This window comes from Mangifera indica, chromosome 14 (assembly GCF_011075055.1).
Source record: "Mangifera indica cultivar Alphonso chromosome 14, CATAS_Mindica_2.1, whole genome shotgun sequence".
In the NCBI taxonomy this organism is placed as follows: domain Eukaryota; kingdom Viridiplantae; phylum Streptophyta; class Magnoliopsida; order Sapindales; family Anacardiaceae; genus Mangifera; species Mangifera indica.
The window spans coordinates 3,377,693-3,393,907 of record NC_058150.1 but is presented as its reverse complement, the minus strand read 5'-3'; the positions used below and the strand labels follow the sequence as shown (position 1 = coordinate 3,393,907).

General features: G+C 36.6%; 1 protein-coding gene across 1 annotated transcript; it reads right to left on the bottom strand.

The window, feature by feature from the left end:
• Window positions 1–49: 49 nt before the first annotated feature.
• Window positions 50–15,862, bottom strand: LOC123197026 (nuclear pore complex protein GP210-like; the record flags this gene model as incomplete). Its single annotated transcript, XM_044611206.1, is given in 15 exon segments — window positions 50–241; window positions 1,187–1,249; window positions 1,349–1,459; window positions 7,846–8,123; window positions 8,235–8,358; window positions 8,502–9,097; window positions 9,190–9,301; window positions 9,623–9,771; window positions 9,868–10,006; window positions 10,156–10,335; window positions 11,568–11,914; window positions 12,308–12,524; window positions 12,623–12,789; window positions 13,885–14,150; window positions 15,303–15,862. Coding segments are annotated over 15 exon segments (3,117 nt in total), but the record flags the coding sequence as incomplete, so codon positions are not given.
• Between the last annotated feature and the right edge of the window lie 353 nt (window positions 15,863–16,215).

Genomic DNA, 16,215 nt, shown 5'->3' with positions numbered 1-16,215 from the left:
AAATGTTTTCCAGAAATGAATTTAAAAGGACAAAGGGAAGCCAAAGTACCAGAGCTGAAGCTGCACGTGGAGGAGCAAGCCCAATATCATAGACTGTGACAAGTGCATTTCCCAACCCTTTTGGAGATAGCATCAACTGTGAGCACTGTAATCCTGGTTGGGGTTGGATGACCTCTACCACTCGAGAATCATTAACAATAGCTTCCAGGAAACAGCTTCCTCCAGTAATAGACAAGTTAACCTAAATTAAGACAGATACAATGTATTGAATGAGAGTGAGAGATGTATCGAATGAGAGTGAGAGAAACTCTTCTAACTTTTCATTATTTTTCAATGCTTACAAAATGAATGTACATATGTTGGAAACAAAAACAAGCAGCTGGCCACATAAATGCCAGCCACCAAAAGTATAAAACAACCATACTCCTATGAAAAACTAGCCTGCCTATGTTGTCTATTTCCATTACACAACAGTCAAATGAGTGCCAAAAGTAAATAATTAATTATCTTGAACCAATACATATACTAACCCAACACAAAAAGATTAGTGGCCTTAAATATCAGCCAGGTTTAAGTACATTAAAGCATTGATAGTGCAATTAATAGTTCCCAAAGACATCTTATAATAGAGATAACAGGTTTATAAAGAGAAAAATGATTAATGACCATCCAACAATACCATTGATGCTTAGACAAAAAAAAAAATGCCATTCATGATTCAAAGGCCAATGGAACAAATATGCATGCTAAAGATTGGAATTCATCAGTTCAGAATGTATACACATATTGAACTTTTTTTTTTAATATATTTATGAGAAGCCTCAACAGTGTATTGTAGCTGTCCACATCAAACATATATTCTATAGTGTCTTCACCAGACACTTAAAATAATAAGGAATCATCAGCCAATGCAGATGAGAGACTTCAATTTTCTCCCCCTCTAATTGGATACCTGGAACAACCTGAGTTGTAAAGCAAGAAAAAAAAAGGCTTTCTAAAAACATTGTTACCACGTCAAATCTTGTATATGTTAACAATGTAATTGATATATATATTTATCTCTTATATAAAATCATCCCAATTTCTTGAATAGAAAAAAGAGGAATATCTTACTTTAGCTAGACGACACACATGAATAATCATAAAACATGCTTTAGATAGATACGTATTGGAATTAGAGTTTTACCTTAGCATCAGGATTGAAAAATAACAAGTTGGATTCTGGATTGACTCTTAGAGTAGAAACAAGCTGCTTGTTTGAAAAATCTAAAGGTTAGAACCAAACTTAAGTAATAATACAAATGGCATGCTGTAAGTTTCAAGACCACATAATAAAGGAGCAGCATACCTGTAAACGTACAGCATCCGTTAGATTGTTTCCTGAAATCTCAAGCAATTGAGAAGAATGATGACGACCCTTGGCATCACAGAAACCAGTAATGGTGGCACGGACAATACACTGAGTTTCCAACATTCAGCGGCTTAGTTTACTTCCGATAGCACAGCATATAGAAAGATGACAAGATAAAAATGCTATCAAATGGCAAAATTGTATCACGTTCAAAATCATATCAAAGTGAGAGAATATTACAGATCAAGCACCCATTCATAAAGAAATAACACAAAAAAATAGATGAAAAACTTATTTAAGAAGTGTTATACACCTACTAGGCAGCCATTACAACTAATGACAATAATAGAAACATGTTACATTTATTACAACTAGGAGAATAAATACAATAATCAAGCCCAATGCCTATTCATCTCCTATATGCCTAAACAATATGAAGAAGTTTAAGATAAATGTAACATCAGGGTCCAATAGTCTAATCAATGTCAAGATATTGTTCACTTCATCATAGTTTTGCTTTGAGCTTTACAATCTAAAATGTTAGAGCTCATAGACTATTTAAACAATCTTCTATTATCATTTCTAAGCGACGTAGGATATCCATACATACACAATATCTCTCTCATGGTTTATAAATGTGAAATGTCTTACATTTAAACCCCCCCTCCCCCTCCTTCTTTATGGGACTAAGCGTTTTTGCTAAAGTTTGTCCCACCATTGTTCAAGAAGACACATTAAATGACTTTTATATAATTTGTAACATCCTAGTTCAATAACTCGATCTATTGTCAAAATATTATCCATTTTAGACAAATAATCTATCACTGTTTTATTTTTAAGGTTTACAACCCAAAATGTATCTGAAAGTTTAAAAGCTTACAGACTATTTGATGCAAACTGAATAGGAAGAGAAGGGAGAGTTGGCGTGGAAGATGGAGATGAAGATGGGAGCTGAACGACACCGTTGGATTTACATAATGCAAGTATGAACAGTGCAATGCATGTATAAACAGTGTCATGTCGTTTTGTATAATTGGAACACTGAATAGTGTGACGTCGTTTTGTAAAAATGGATTACTATGTGTGATTAATAAGGAGAGTGTAGGCGGGAAAAGTAATTAGACGAATTATCATCAAAGATTCTGTTTCTTCATTCTTTGCAATTTCTCAGTTCTTTCTCTGTAGTTCTCAACCTTTCTTACTCTTAATTCTTCTTTAATTCCTGAACCTGCTTAATTCATAGAGCCGTCGGCATCAGTGGTATCAGAGCAGTTCCTGGTCATGGCGGATGGAACATGGAATCAAGAATTACGACGAGAGATTGTACAGATGATCTCTGAGTCGGAAAATAGACAGCAGAGTCGTCTTCAAGAGACACAAGAACAAATGCAACAATCGATGGAAGATCTCAAAAGGTTAATTAGTGGTCTCAGTCTTCAACAGGCGGAGGTGGTGACAGAAACAGCAAATCGACGAGAGGGAGGAAATTTGCGATCTGGCCATGAGCCGAGACAATGGGAGCGACAGACACGCCTTGATTTCCCTCGGTTTTACGGCGAAGATTTTGATAATTGGATGCTTAAGGCAGAATACTACTTCGAGGTGGATGCTACGCCGGATATGGATCGCATCAAAATAGCAGCACTTCATTTGGAAGGAAGAGCTATTCAATGGCATCAAAGTTTCACAAAATCTAGGGCTGGTACAGGACTAACATGGGAAGAGTACGCTATGGCTATGAGGGCACGATTTGGTAGCTACGGCTATGACGACCCCTTTGCAGATTTACGGAATTTGAAGCAGACAAGTTCCCTTTAACAGTACATGAATGCGTTTGAAGAATTATATCCAAGGGCAGGTATTAGGGAAGACCAAGGCTTGAGTTTTTTCCTATCGGGGTTAGTGGACTCCTTACAAATGCCTGTAAGAATGTTTCGACCTAAGACGTTGACGGAAGCATATGCATTAGCTAAGCTACAGGAGATTACAGTAGCAGCCATCAAAGAACAGCCAAAACCAGCCGCAAGAACTCCTCAAGTGCCATGGAATCCAAAATCTACAATGGCGACGGCGACGACGGGTAATACACCACCAAAGCTTAATAACTATTCAGGCTTATTACCTACTCCTAGCATTCCTAAGTTACCATCAGCATTGCCCTCTAAAACAGTAACTAGCAAAACTTTTGATGAGAAGAGGGCCAAGGGTCTCTGTTTTTGGTGTGATGAAAAGTTCACAGCAGGCCATAGGTGTAGGAGGAAACAGGCCTATGTCATTCAATTACATGTAGAAACGGAGGGGAATGAAGGTGTAGAAGGGTATGGTGAATTAATAGAATCAAATTCAATACTGGAAGAGCATGGGTTAATGCAGCTTTCTCTCCAAGCCTTGCAAGGATCACTAGGTGTTAGAACTATGAGACTTGAAGGTATGCATGGGCGGAAGAAGCTATATATTTTGGTTGATTCGGGAAGCACCCATAACTTCCTGAGTGAGCATACTGCTTACAAGTTGGGTTGCCAAATAAAAAAGGTGGCTAGATTAGAGTTACAGTAGCTAATGGAGAGGAATTACATTATCAGGGTATTTGTCAAGCCTTGGAAATTCGAGTGCAAGGCCAACGTCTTTCGATGGATGCATATACGTTACCTTTGGACAATTATGACTTAATTCTAGGTGCTCAATGATTGGCTGGTTTGGGGGATATTACTTGGAACTTTGAAGATTTGACAATGAAGTTTTGTATACATGAGCAGTCATACTTCCTACAGGGTGAAAGAACAGAGAGGGTAAGTGTCATTCAAGAAGAGCAATTGGGCAGGCTTCTCAGCAAACAACGACAATTAGCTTCCATTCAACTACTTTGGCCTGAGGTAACTGAAGAATCAGCACAATTATATGAATTACAAGTCTTAGATACAGAGGTACAGAAGCAATGGCCACAGATGAATGAATTGTTAGATAAATTTGCTAAGGTATTTGAGGTACCTAAAGGATTGCCGCCAGCTAGACTCCAAGATCATAAAATCATTCTAAAGGAAGGTGCACAACCAGTAAACTTGAGACCATACCGATACGGGGGGCTGCAGAAGGATGTGATAGAAAAGATGATCAAGGAAATGTTAGAGGAAGGAGTCATCAGAAACAGTTTTAGCCCTTATTCCAGTCCTGTAGTGTTGGTAAAGAAAAAGGATGGTTCGTGGAGGATGTGTATAGATTATCGGGCGTTAAATCAAATTACGGTGAAGGATCAATACCCTATTCCATTGATTGAAGAGTTGCTGGATGAGTTAGGAGGCGCAACGATTTTTTCTAAAATTGATCTTCGCTCCGGTTATTGGCAAATCCGCATGCATCCTTCATCCATTGAGAAGACGGCTTTCAAGACGCATGAAAGGCACTACGAATTTTTGGTAATGCCTTTCGGACTCACGAATGCTCCTTCAACCTTTCAAAACATCATGAATTGTATATTCAAGTCATATCTTCGAAGATTCGTGTTGGTTTTCTTTGATGATATCCTTGTATATAGCAAGGATAAGACAGCTCACTTGCAACACCTAGAAGTTGTTTTGCAGCTGCTCCTCTCTCATCAGTTGTATGCCAAACGAACCAAGTGCAATTTTGGAGCAACAAAGGTAGAATACCTTGGGTACATCATCAGCAAAGAAGGTGTGATGACAGACCCTCAAAAAATACAAGCTATCCAAACATGGCCCCAACCAAAAACCTTGAAGCAGTTGCGAGGATTCTTGGGGTTGTCGGGATACTATCGACGATTTATTAAGAATTATGGGCAACTAGCGCGACCACTGACGGACTTGTTAAAAAAGGACTCTTTTGGGTGGTCGATTGAAGCTCAAGAAGCCTTTGATGTGCTTAAACAGAAGCTGTGTTCCACCCCTGTTCTTGCACTGCCTGATCCAAATGAGTCATTTACCATTGAGACGGATGCTTCTGGTGAGGGTATTGGAGCAGTGCTTCTGCAAAAAGGCCATCCAATTGCCTATATTAGCAAAACACTTTCGCCGAAGAACCAACTCTTATCGGTTTATGAGAGGGAAATGTTAGCAATCCTGTTTGCCCTTCGAAAGTGGGACCATTACATAAGGAATCAGCATTTTGTGATCCAAACGGATCACCAAAGTCTAAAATATTTGTTGGATCAGAAAGCTACAACACCTGCACAGCAAGCTTGGGTTGCAAAGTTTATGCAATATGACTATACCATTAGCTATAGGAAGGGAAAGGATAATGTCGCTGCTGATGCTTTATCGAGAGTGGGGACCCAAGAACTTCTCCAATTAGCAGCTGTAGTAATGACAGAAGAGTTGATGCAGCAAATACAGAGAGGATGGCAACAAGATTCTCATTTGCAGACTATTATTGAGGCTAAGAAGAGAGACCCTAGTACTTATAGCCAGTATGAATGGTCTAATGAGCAATTACGGCGGAAGGGTAAATTAGTGGTGGCTAAGGATTTTCAATTACAGAAGCAATTATTGCACCTTTTCCATGACTCAGCAGTAGGTGGGCATTCAGGGGTTACTGCCACCATGAAGAGATTGGCAATGGTAGTCTACTGGAAGGGAATGTGGAAAGCTGTCAGGAATTATATTAGAGGTTGCACTACATGTCAGAAATACAAGTCTGAGAATGTAGCGTCTCCAGGCCTTCTGTAGCCATTACCGATACCCTCTGGAGTTTTTACAGAAGTGACAATGGATTTCATTGAAGGTCTTCCGAAATCCCAAGAAAAATCTGTCATTTTGGTGGTTGTAGATCGCCTTACCAAGTATGCACACTTTATGGCACTGTCTCATCCATTTTCCATCCAGGTTGTCGCACAATTGTTTTTAGCAAACATATATAAGTTACACGGTAATCCTCACAGCATTGTGAGTGACAGGGGTGCCACCTTTCTCAGTAGATTTTGGCAGGAGTTTTTCAAGCTTCAGGGCGTTGATCTGAAATACTCCACTGCCTACCATCCGCAAACGGATGGTTAATCTGAAATGGTTAATCGTTGCCTGGAAGGGTACCTACGGTGCATGGCCGGAAAGCTTCCTCATACTTGGTGTCAATGGCTTCCTCTAGCAGAATTTTGGTACAACACAAGTCATCATTCCAGTATTCAGATGTCTCATTTTGAGGCTCTTTATGGGTATCCTCCACCTCTTCACATCCCATATTTTCCTCATGACTCTGTTGCAACTGAGGTTGATACTATGTTAAAAGTCAGAGAAGCCACTATTCAAATTCTCAAACGGAACTTGCAGAAGGCTTAACATAGAATGAAGCAGCTTGCTGATCGACGGCGTCCGGATCGTCAATTTCAAATCGGTGACCTTGTATATGTTAAGTTACAACCTTACAAGCAACACACCATGCATACTGGAAACCAGAAATTACAGCCCAAATATTTTGGCCCCTTTCCAGTCACAGATGTCATTGGCAAGACTGCTTACAAACTTCAGTTACCAGCTAATGCTATGATCCATAATGTTTTCCATGTTTCCTTACTACGGCCGGCTTACAGGCCGCTGATAGCTTCTCCCACCCTGCCACCAAATTATCAGTGTCAGAGGTGGCCTCATGCCGTCCTTGATCGTAAATTGGTTCGTCGTGGTAAAACTCCAACAGTAAAGCTCCTCATTCAATGGCAAAATGAACCTCCAACAGCTGCTACATGGGAGTTTGCAGACACAATTAGGCAGCAATTTCCTTCTTTCTCCCTTGAGGACAAGGAAGTTGAGGAGGGGGCAGTTGATGCAAACTGAGCAGGAAGAGAAGGGAGAGTTGGCGTGGAAGATGGAGATGAAGATGGGAGCTGAACGACGCCGTTGGATTTACGTAATGCAAGTATGAACAGTGCAATGCATGTATAAACAGTGTCATGTCGTTTTGTATAATTGGAACACTGAACAGTGTGACGTCGTTTTGTAAAAATGGATTACTATGTGTGATTAATAAGGAGAGTGTAGGCGGGAAAAGTAGTTAGACAAATTATCATCAAAGATTCTGTTTCTTCATTCTCTGCAATTTCTCAGTTGTTTCTCTGTAGTTCTCAACCTTTCTTACTCTTAATTCTTCTTTAATTCCTAAACCTGCTTAATTCATAGAGCCGTCGGCATCACTATTTAATCAATTTTCTATTATCATTTTCAAGAGATGTGAGATGTCTATACATATCCAATATCTCTCTTGTGCTTTGTTGATATGGGATTTGTCTAAGGATATTGCAATATGTTATTATTACGATAGGAGTTCTCATAGTACTTCAATGCAAAGTAAGAGAAGTTAAGTTCAAGCAATGGACCATAAGTTCCATTATTATTTTTTTATTTTTGTGACAAAACAATAAAAGAAATAATTTGGCTCTAGATTTTTCATAATCATCATCTAGAATATTTAACACTAAAACAAAATATAAGCCTTAAAAGTATATATAAAGATGCAAGTATAAAGATAAAGATAAGTAAGTTGTAAATTACCAATCCTGATTCATTCTGCAAGACCAAGAATCTCTCCCAACTAGACTCGGACCGGATTGAGCCATAAATATCATCCCAATATGCCAATCCATCACAACCACTCAGTTCCCATCTTAAACAAAGAGAAGAGGAGTTTGCAAAAGCAAACCCACAGTTACTGATGCCGACTGCAGCTATACGAATAGTCTGTCCATTTGCTACAGTCACTGGAGTGACACGGATTTGACCTGGGCTACGAACAGCTTGACTTGCAGCCTGTATCGCTTCATGTTCATTGACTGAATAATGCCATAAGCTCCATCAGAAATATTTTAAAAGTGCAGGAAAACCTGCATACTCACTTTTCATGATCAGGATTTTTTTAAAAAGAAAATACAGCTTATATATACCTGGTTCATCAACTAGCAGGGCAATTGAGAAAGGGAAGCTGCATGTAAGAGATACTGAAACTTCTGCAATGACTGGAAGCAGGTGGTCATCTCCAACCAAATTCCCACGTTTAAACACCAGTATCTGAGTCAATTAAAATAAGAAAAAGAAAAGGGATGAAGAATACTTTTTTAAATTAAGATATTGAGTAAAAGGTACATAAGAAAGCACTAACGAGATAAGAAACTATACAAAACTTAAGTTCTCAAAAGAATGTGTAAGCTTACAAAGGTTCCCACAGTTTGGCATAAAATTCCATATAAACTCCCCTTGCTACCAGAAACGATAGGCACATCAATGTCATCTTTAGTTTGGACATGCTTGTCATCCAGGATCTCAAAAGTCTCAATGAATGCAGTACCTTCATCCCACTGTTCTGGTCCTCCAATAAGCAAAACATCTATCCTTGTTCCAGGAACAAGATATAACTGACTCAAATTTTCCAGTTGATTATTGGTATCTGTTTGACCTTGATTGAACCAATAGCCACCAAATTGGCTTCCATCCCCCGCCTGTTGCACAATGAGTGGTGGATATGCGGCAATACGTGAAGATGCTTTTAAAACAATGGGTCCATGGAAAGAATGATCATAATGCTGAGACTCTTTTGTAAGCGTTGCATGCAACATAGTCCTGCCAGAACCAGAAGCATATAAATAGGTCCAAGAACATGGAGGACCATGAACTGATTTAAAATGTCCCACAGTCCCCAGATTGTCGAAGAAAGGTGTCCTTTCTGTTGCATTGACAACAATGAAAGACTCGCTTCCAGCTTTCCAATTTATTAAAGAACTAAAAGCATCACACTTACAAAAATAGGCACCTGCAGATTAAAAATTAACTTAACAAAAAGAACATGACATTCAACATAGTGACAAAAAGTGACTTATAGATGATTATGAAATATGGCATCACCATTTGATGCTTTCATTGTTACAGCTGCTTGAAGATGTGATCCTACAACGATCTCAACAGGGAAGTTTTGCAGCATAACCATAGATGATGGAATAGAAACATCAATAATGACCTGTCAAAAATAAAATAGATTTACAAAATTAGCAGAAGGATAGGAGTAGAACATGAACCAAGTAAAAAGCATAACACCTAAATTTATCTCTATAATAGAGGTAAACACAGCACTATGGATGCATTGCACAATTATTGACAATATAATCATTTTTCTATTTTTCTTCTGAAGAAACAAAGAAAATAGAATTGGTTAAAAATAATAAGAAAACACTAGGCTATTAAGTAAACAATCAAGATGGTTCATAATGGTGGGTGTATAAACATATTCAAGGAACTCAGAAATAAAAAGTTATACACTAGCTCTACAAATAAATATCACCTCATCATAATTGAATGAATCAAAAATAGACACCACTTTGACAGTAGCTTTTCCAGGCTTCTTTGCCTGGACAACTCCAGAAGCAGATATAGTTACGGTAGCTGTGTCTGAAGAAAACCATTTGTAGTCACTGGGTGTCCTAGCACAACCTAGATATCAAATGCCAATAAAAGCAAAACAACAAGTTAAAAGCTAAGCCATAAATAATTCGAAGAAAAAAATTGAGCAGGTAGAAAGCTGCCAACCTCCAGTGGCTTTTAGCTCCACTTCTTGATAAACACCAGGAGCCCATGGAAGGAGAATACTCTGAGACATGCCATCTGCTCTATTCACACTGAACTTAACTTCATCACATACCATTATTTCTTGCACAACCTTCAGAACCTATGAGTAAAGAACATGCAAACGAGACTTAATTGACCAGTAATGGCTACAAGAGCATCATAAAAAAAAAGATAGAATATAAAATAAAATAAACTTTAAAATTATAGATTTGGAAAGAGAAAAGAAAATAAGCTAAAGCAAAGCCACACCTCTTTTGTATCCTGATGCCTACTAAAATATGTTAAAGAAGCCATCACATTTCCCAGTCCTGGTGAAGTTGCTTCTAGGATTTTAGAATTTCTCAAACCATGTTTCAGCACAATATTATCCCACACCAAAAATGTTTTCCAGTGTTCAGACTGACTGTCAAACAGTTTAACTTCATCACTCTGCGAAGCAAGAAAAGAGCATCTGACTGATCAACGAAATTAATGAGAAATGAAAGTGAGCATCAAAAGCAAACTTGCAAATAAATATTATCAACAATTAGTATAGCTAATAATCCAGTTCAACATGACATGACTAAAAATATTAAGATTGATAAGCGCTTTATAAATGAAAATCTCTCTAATGGACAAGTTTGCATTCCATTTATGAATTCTAAGAGACAACTAGCTGATGTTCTTACTAAGGATCTAAGCTTTAAAGCTTTTCATAATTATGATTGCAAGATGGGCATGAGAAACATATACGCTCCATCTGAGGGGGAGTGTTGGCTAATGTAGACAGTAAAAATTAATTTAGGTGAGTTGTATATGTCATTAGGAGTAGGTTCTAAAACTAGGAAGGCTAATAATCAAAAACTGAAAATTTAGAAGTTGCATATACTTGAACCACTTGTAAAGATAATGACAAATAACAGGAAGAAGATAATTTCCCCACATTTTATCATTAAGAACAATAATCGTTATATACTGATTCAGAGTGCAACAATCTTGAGGGGAACACTATTGCCATAATTTTCATGATACATAGTCCCAACTACAAGTATTTGCAATCTTTATGGTTCATATTGAATTATGCAAAAAGAAATGAAAATATAATTGTGATAACCACATCCATGTTTAACTAGTCTCTTGAATTCCAATATTTCGAAAGGAGGATTCTCAAATTATTGCCTCACAAAATAGATAAAGTTTACACAGTTTTCTCTCACTGGGAGAGACCCAAACCGAGGCAAAATCTGTTGTTTGAAGATGAAACGTAATATTATTGGCATGGTCACTAGCCCATCTTTTAGACTATCTGCCTAAAACATAGATACTACTTTGAAATGCATGTACATGAACACACACACAAAAAAATATATTGTTGTCAAGTATCCACCAACATGAAAGGACACACATTGAAACATTTGATTTGGATAACTAAAGTTCCAAGCCGAGCAATATTTAGGTTCAGGATGATCCATAAAGACAGGATAAGGATATACCAGGATGTCATATTTCTTACAAAAAAATTATCAAGTGCTACATCAAATTTCTAGACCTTTTAACTATATGGAGAAAAATCATTAAGGTGAGCCAACATGCAAATGAAAAAAAGAAGCTCCTTCAGGTCACATATGGATGCAAGTCACATTTATGACTAATAAGATCAAACTAGATGAATCATGAGTTACCTCTGTAATATAGATTTCTTGAGCACCAGGTCCTTGAGAGAAAACTTTCAACTGAATAAGATATTGGTGGCCGGAAATAACATACCAACGTGCCACAGATGGGATGGCTTTTGCTTCTTCCATGAGATCACCAGAAATTGACAAAGGCAAAATGTACAAACATAAAGTGTCAGGTAGGACCACATTGAGTGAGGACACTTGTCTATGGCCAACAACTCTGGTATCTTCAACAATTATAGATGTTTCACCTAAATTTAGAGCATGAGTTAAACCCATCATGCCGTCCACCTGAGCAACTGAAAGGTTGGAAACAGACCAGCGGTGATGTGGAGATGGTAGAGTGACCACTGCAAATGCCAATACAAAAGATTGTAAAACAATTGAGAATAATTCTCCAATTCACTGTAATTCTATCATCAAACTATATATAAGAGACCAACAAAAGGAATTCAAAATTGATTGTAGACAGCAAAAAATTCAAAGTGTCTTGTATACATATGTGCATATATATATATAAATATATATATAAATAAATAAATAAAATTGTAAAAGAATGATATTGCGTGCCAATACATAACCCATCTCCCAAAAGAACCATGGAGAAATCCATAAAGCTCCTCAAAGACACTATCAAGTTTTAAGATACTATATAATGGACCAAGTTTAAACCAGTCCTTCACTCACAGTAGTAAGTAGTTTCAACAATCATATAAGTAGAACGATTCAAAAGAAAAAAAAACCTTGAGGTATATTTCCACGGATAACTTTAAGATTATAGTGAAGAGCAGCACCAACAAGTACAAAAACTGGTGAAGGGGGGTCGAGTGACATGGCTTCCGCCACAGTTAGAATAATGCTATCAGCCATGTGCTTAAATTCTGGCTCAAGCAAGTGTACAGAAACATTCTCATGGCCAATTTCAATTCCCTTCACTACAAACAAATCCGAAAATACACCCTGCAGAAAAATCAATAAATGTAATAAGGTATAGTTGTAAGAGTACAAGCAATTTCATAGTTAGTGCTCATTCACATCCACTACAAGTATATACATACACTATTCTCAAGTTGTATTTGAATATCTAAGTCACCACACAATCCACCACAGTCAGTCAGGGGAGAATCCTTCAAAGAAACATGGGTAAGATGATGCGGCAATCCATCAATTTCAGGCATCAGCTGCCATATGAATTGTAAGCCCACTAATGATGAAAATACATTATCTGCAATACAACTCGAAAAATGAATACAACCAAACTAGAAAGAGCCAAAAAAACAAAAAAAAGCTAGCAATAAAACTTTTTAACCTGCAAAGAAAGTAATGAAGTTTAAAAAATGGATTAACATCAGAAATAATATCCAGAGGCAAACACTTCTCAACTAAGGAGCAATCATGTGACACTAGAAAGCATTAAACTAACCTGTTGTAGGACTAGATCATTTTAGTGGTAGCTCATGGAGATGTTAATACTTATGATGTGATTCAGTCCAGGTGGCTTGGTCAATCGCTCTCTAAGTTGGTGTGTTATGAGTAAAAGAGGCACAAGAAGCTTTCAACATTTGACCCTTCATTGTGCTGTGGCTTTAAATTTGTGGTTCAAGATTGTTCGGTATATACTGAAATAATATGATTCAATTAATTATCAAACATCATTATGCCTTTGGTGGTCGAGAAAAAGTCGGTCGTCCTTAAGAGAAGTTGTATCGCAACAATGATCTTGGTTATTCGGATAAACGAATATAAGTAATATTTGAGGTAAAGGACAAGGGCTTCAAGCTGCTACCATAAGAGTTTATAATCTTGTTTCTTTAAAAAGAAACTTCTTTCCTCTTCATTTGAAGGGGCTTAGCAGCTACAATGTCTTTACTTTTCTCAATTTCTCTCTCCTAGTTGAGGGCCTTTGGTGGTGAAGTTGTTTTGTTTGTTTTTTACTCTGTTGATATTTTTATTTGATAATCTTGTTTGTTCAACAAAAGAAATTTTTAGAGTCTGAACAAGAATAATTATTTTCATGATCCACATGACCATGTGCAGTATCATTTTACATGCCCTCTACTTAAAATATTTTGATAACTAAATAAAAAGTACTTGAACTTGAAACATTAAAACAAAAGTTTACCTTTGTTTACTTTTTCTGGATTTATTTATAGTAAAAAAATATTAGCAGTTGCTTAACGTATACAGTTTTTGAATTAAAAAAAGAAAAATAACAATGAAAATTCTGATAAACTGTTAAAAACCAAATATCAACTTTGCTGATACCTTGACACAGACACAGATAATCCCAAACATTTATTTAATCTTTACATTCAAATACCTTCAGTATCAAAGGCACGAACACGGAGAGTAGCAAGGCCATCTAGATCAAGTTTAATGGAATTATGAAATATCTGTATTCGGGAAAAGTTGTCAATGAAAACTTTGCAGCGAACTACAATTCCAGAATTTACATCAGTGGCATAAACTGCAGTTTCCTTTCGACCACTATAAGGAGCAATTGATCTCAAACGAGCACTTGTTGAGCAATGGTTACTTGCATTATACTCAGGTAGAACAGAGAGAATATCATGATGATCCCATGACCTGAAAAATATTAAAAATAATAACAATTAGAACCACTTTAGAAGCAATTATTTTATGCTGCAATGGGATGGACAGAAAACAAATAAATTTTCAATTAAATTCCATCTCGTTCTTAAAGACCCAGTCTACAATCAATAAACAAACAATTTGAAACATCCTGAAATTACTATCTCCTCCTTTATCCAAGCTCTAGCTTTATTCCTCCAAACAATCTTAATTTTGAATTACAATTCGTCAAAACTAATTTTAAGTTAGAATATCCCCTGCTTCAAATTTTAAAAAATCCTGTCATCCCCTTCATATCTATAGATCAGCTATTATAACCTCTGTTTGAAAAGACTCTGAACAAAGCTCTTTATTGATCCATCTTAGATGGTTAGGAGTTCTAACAATATGCTGTAATCTTTCTTTTTTAATTTTGTTCTTTCAGCACAGGTTACATAGAATCATGAAAGTCTTTGTAGAGCCTCGAACCCTAATTGCCAATTGGACGGGTTCCTTTTGTAGTAGTGGATATCACCACAATATTGAGGGTTTTTTTTTTTTATCAGGTAATGCAAAACTCTACATGGCCTATCTAAAAAAAAAAAAAAATAGAACCACCAGATTTCCTTTCTTTCTTACATCCCCAAAGACCTTTATATCCCCTCTTCAACTTCCCTTTACCAATCCCACTGTTTCATACATCTGAAACCCAGCTCCTCCACCGATTTTAAAATGCTCTCTAATGGTGCTTTAACCACGTATTTTCAAACTTAAACCAGGTAATATCAATTCAAACAATCTGAATCAAGCGACACCTCCACATAATTCTACAAAAGCTTGCGTACTCCTACCTCACTCGACAAACAACGTCCTCTTCTTAGATAAACAATTGACCATTCCAAATTAAAACACACTGCATCAACTCAAAATGATTCTACCATTTAATATTAAACTTCATGAGAGCCACAAGTTTGTCTCCCTGCTCAATGTCTTAATTTCTAAAGCTATTTCTTCATTTAGAGCGTGATACTCTTCTCATCATGTTATCACTATCCATATATTCACTCAATGGCAACATACTAACATTGAACTCCACCTGAAACAAATTAAGCTCCTTCTATTAAACTACACTACGAAAGAGTAAATATAAATATATCTAAGTGCTACCATTTAAAGCAGCCATCACTTCCTTGAAGCCGGTACTCCACCGAATTCGTCATTTTAGGCGGCAACAGTATGTTAACATCCGTTATGTGCGGTCCAGGTGCTAAATGCGACGTTGTTTTCTCCAACGCCACCACCAGTAGTAGAGACAAAACGAACCAAAACACAAGTTGAAACATCTTTAGCTAATCTGCCACTAAATATCTCATGAATAGAAGCTAAATCAAGATATAGAGCTCCTCATTTGAATGGTGTTAATCAGTTAAAAGAAAACAAATTTCACGTGAGCAGTGAAGTTCAGAGGAATCAAAATGGAAACCCTAAAAACAGGGTTTTAAGGCTGAGGGAAGTTGTAAAATTTTAATGAGTAACTGACGTGGCGTGATTTTTTTGGTCGGTGGTTTTACATTGCTGTCAAATAGTACCCCCAACATTTGGCGGGGTTTCAGGTGATTTTCACGCGCTTGATGAATGCGTGCCGTCACCGTTCAGCATCGGGGAAACAACGAATTCGAGATAACCGCGAATTTCGCTGTCGTCTCTAGATTTTCTGACATTTTTGAAGCGTGTACTGTGCCTTCAACCAATATTATATATTTATTTTAAATATATAATATTTATATTTATATTTATTAATGTATAATTAAAAATTATTTTATTTTTAATTTAAATTTATCTAAATATAAAATAATATAAATAAATATAGATCTTTATATATTTAAATTAAATACCTATAATTTTATTAATATAAATAACATTACCATGTTTGGCATATACGATAAAAATTAGTGGAGGGTCATAACAATATCATTTTATTTTAAATTTAAGATAAAAGACACTAAATCTAACATATGATCGGAATTAAATCAAATATGACTCAAATCATGTATGCAATGACAAATCATGAATTAAACCC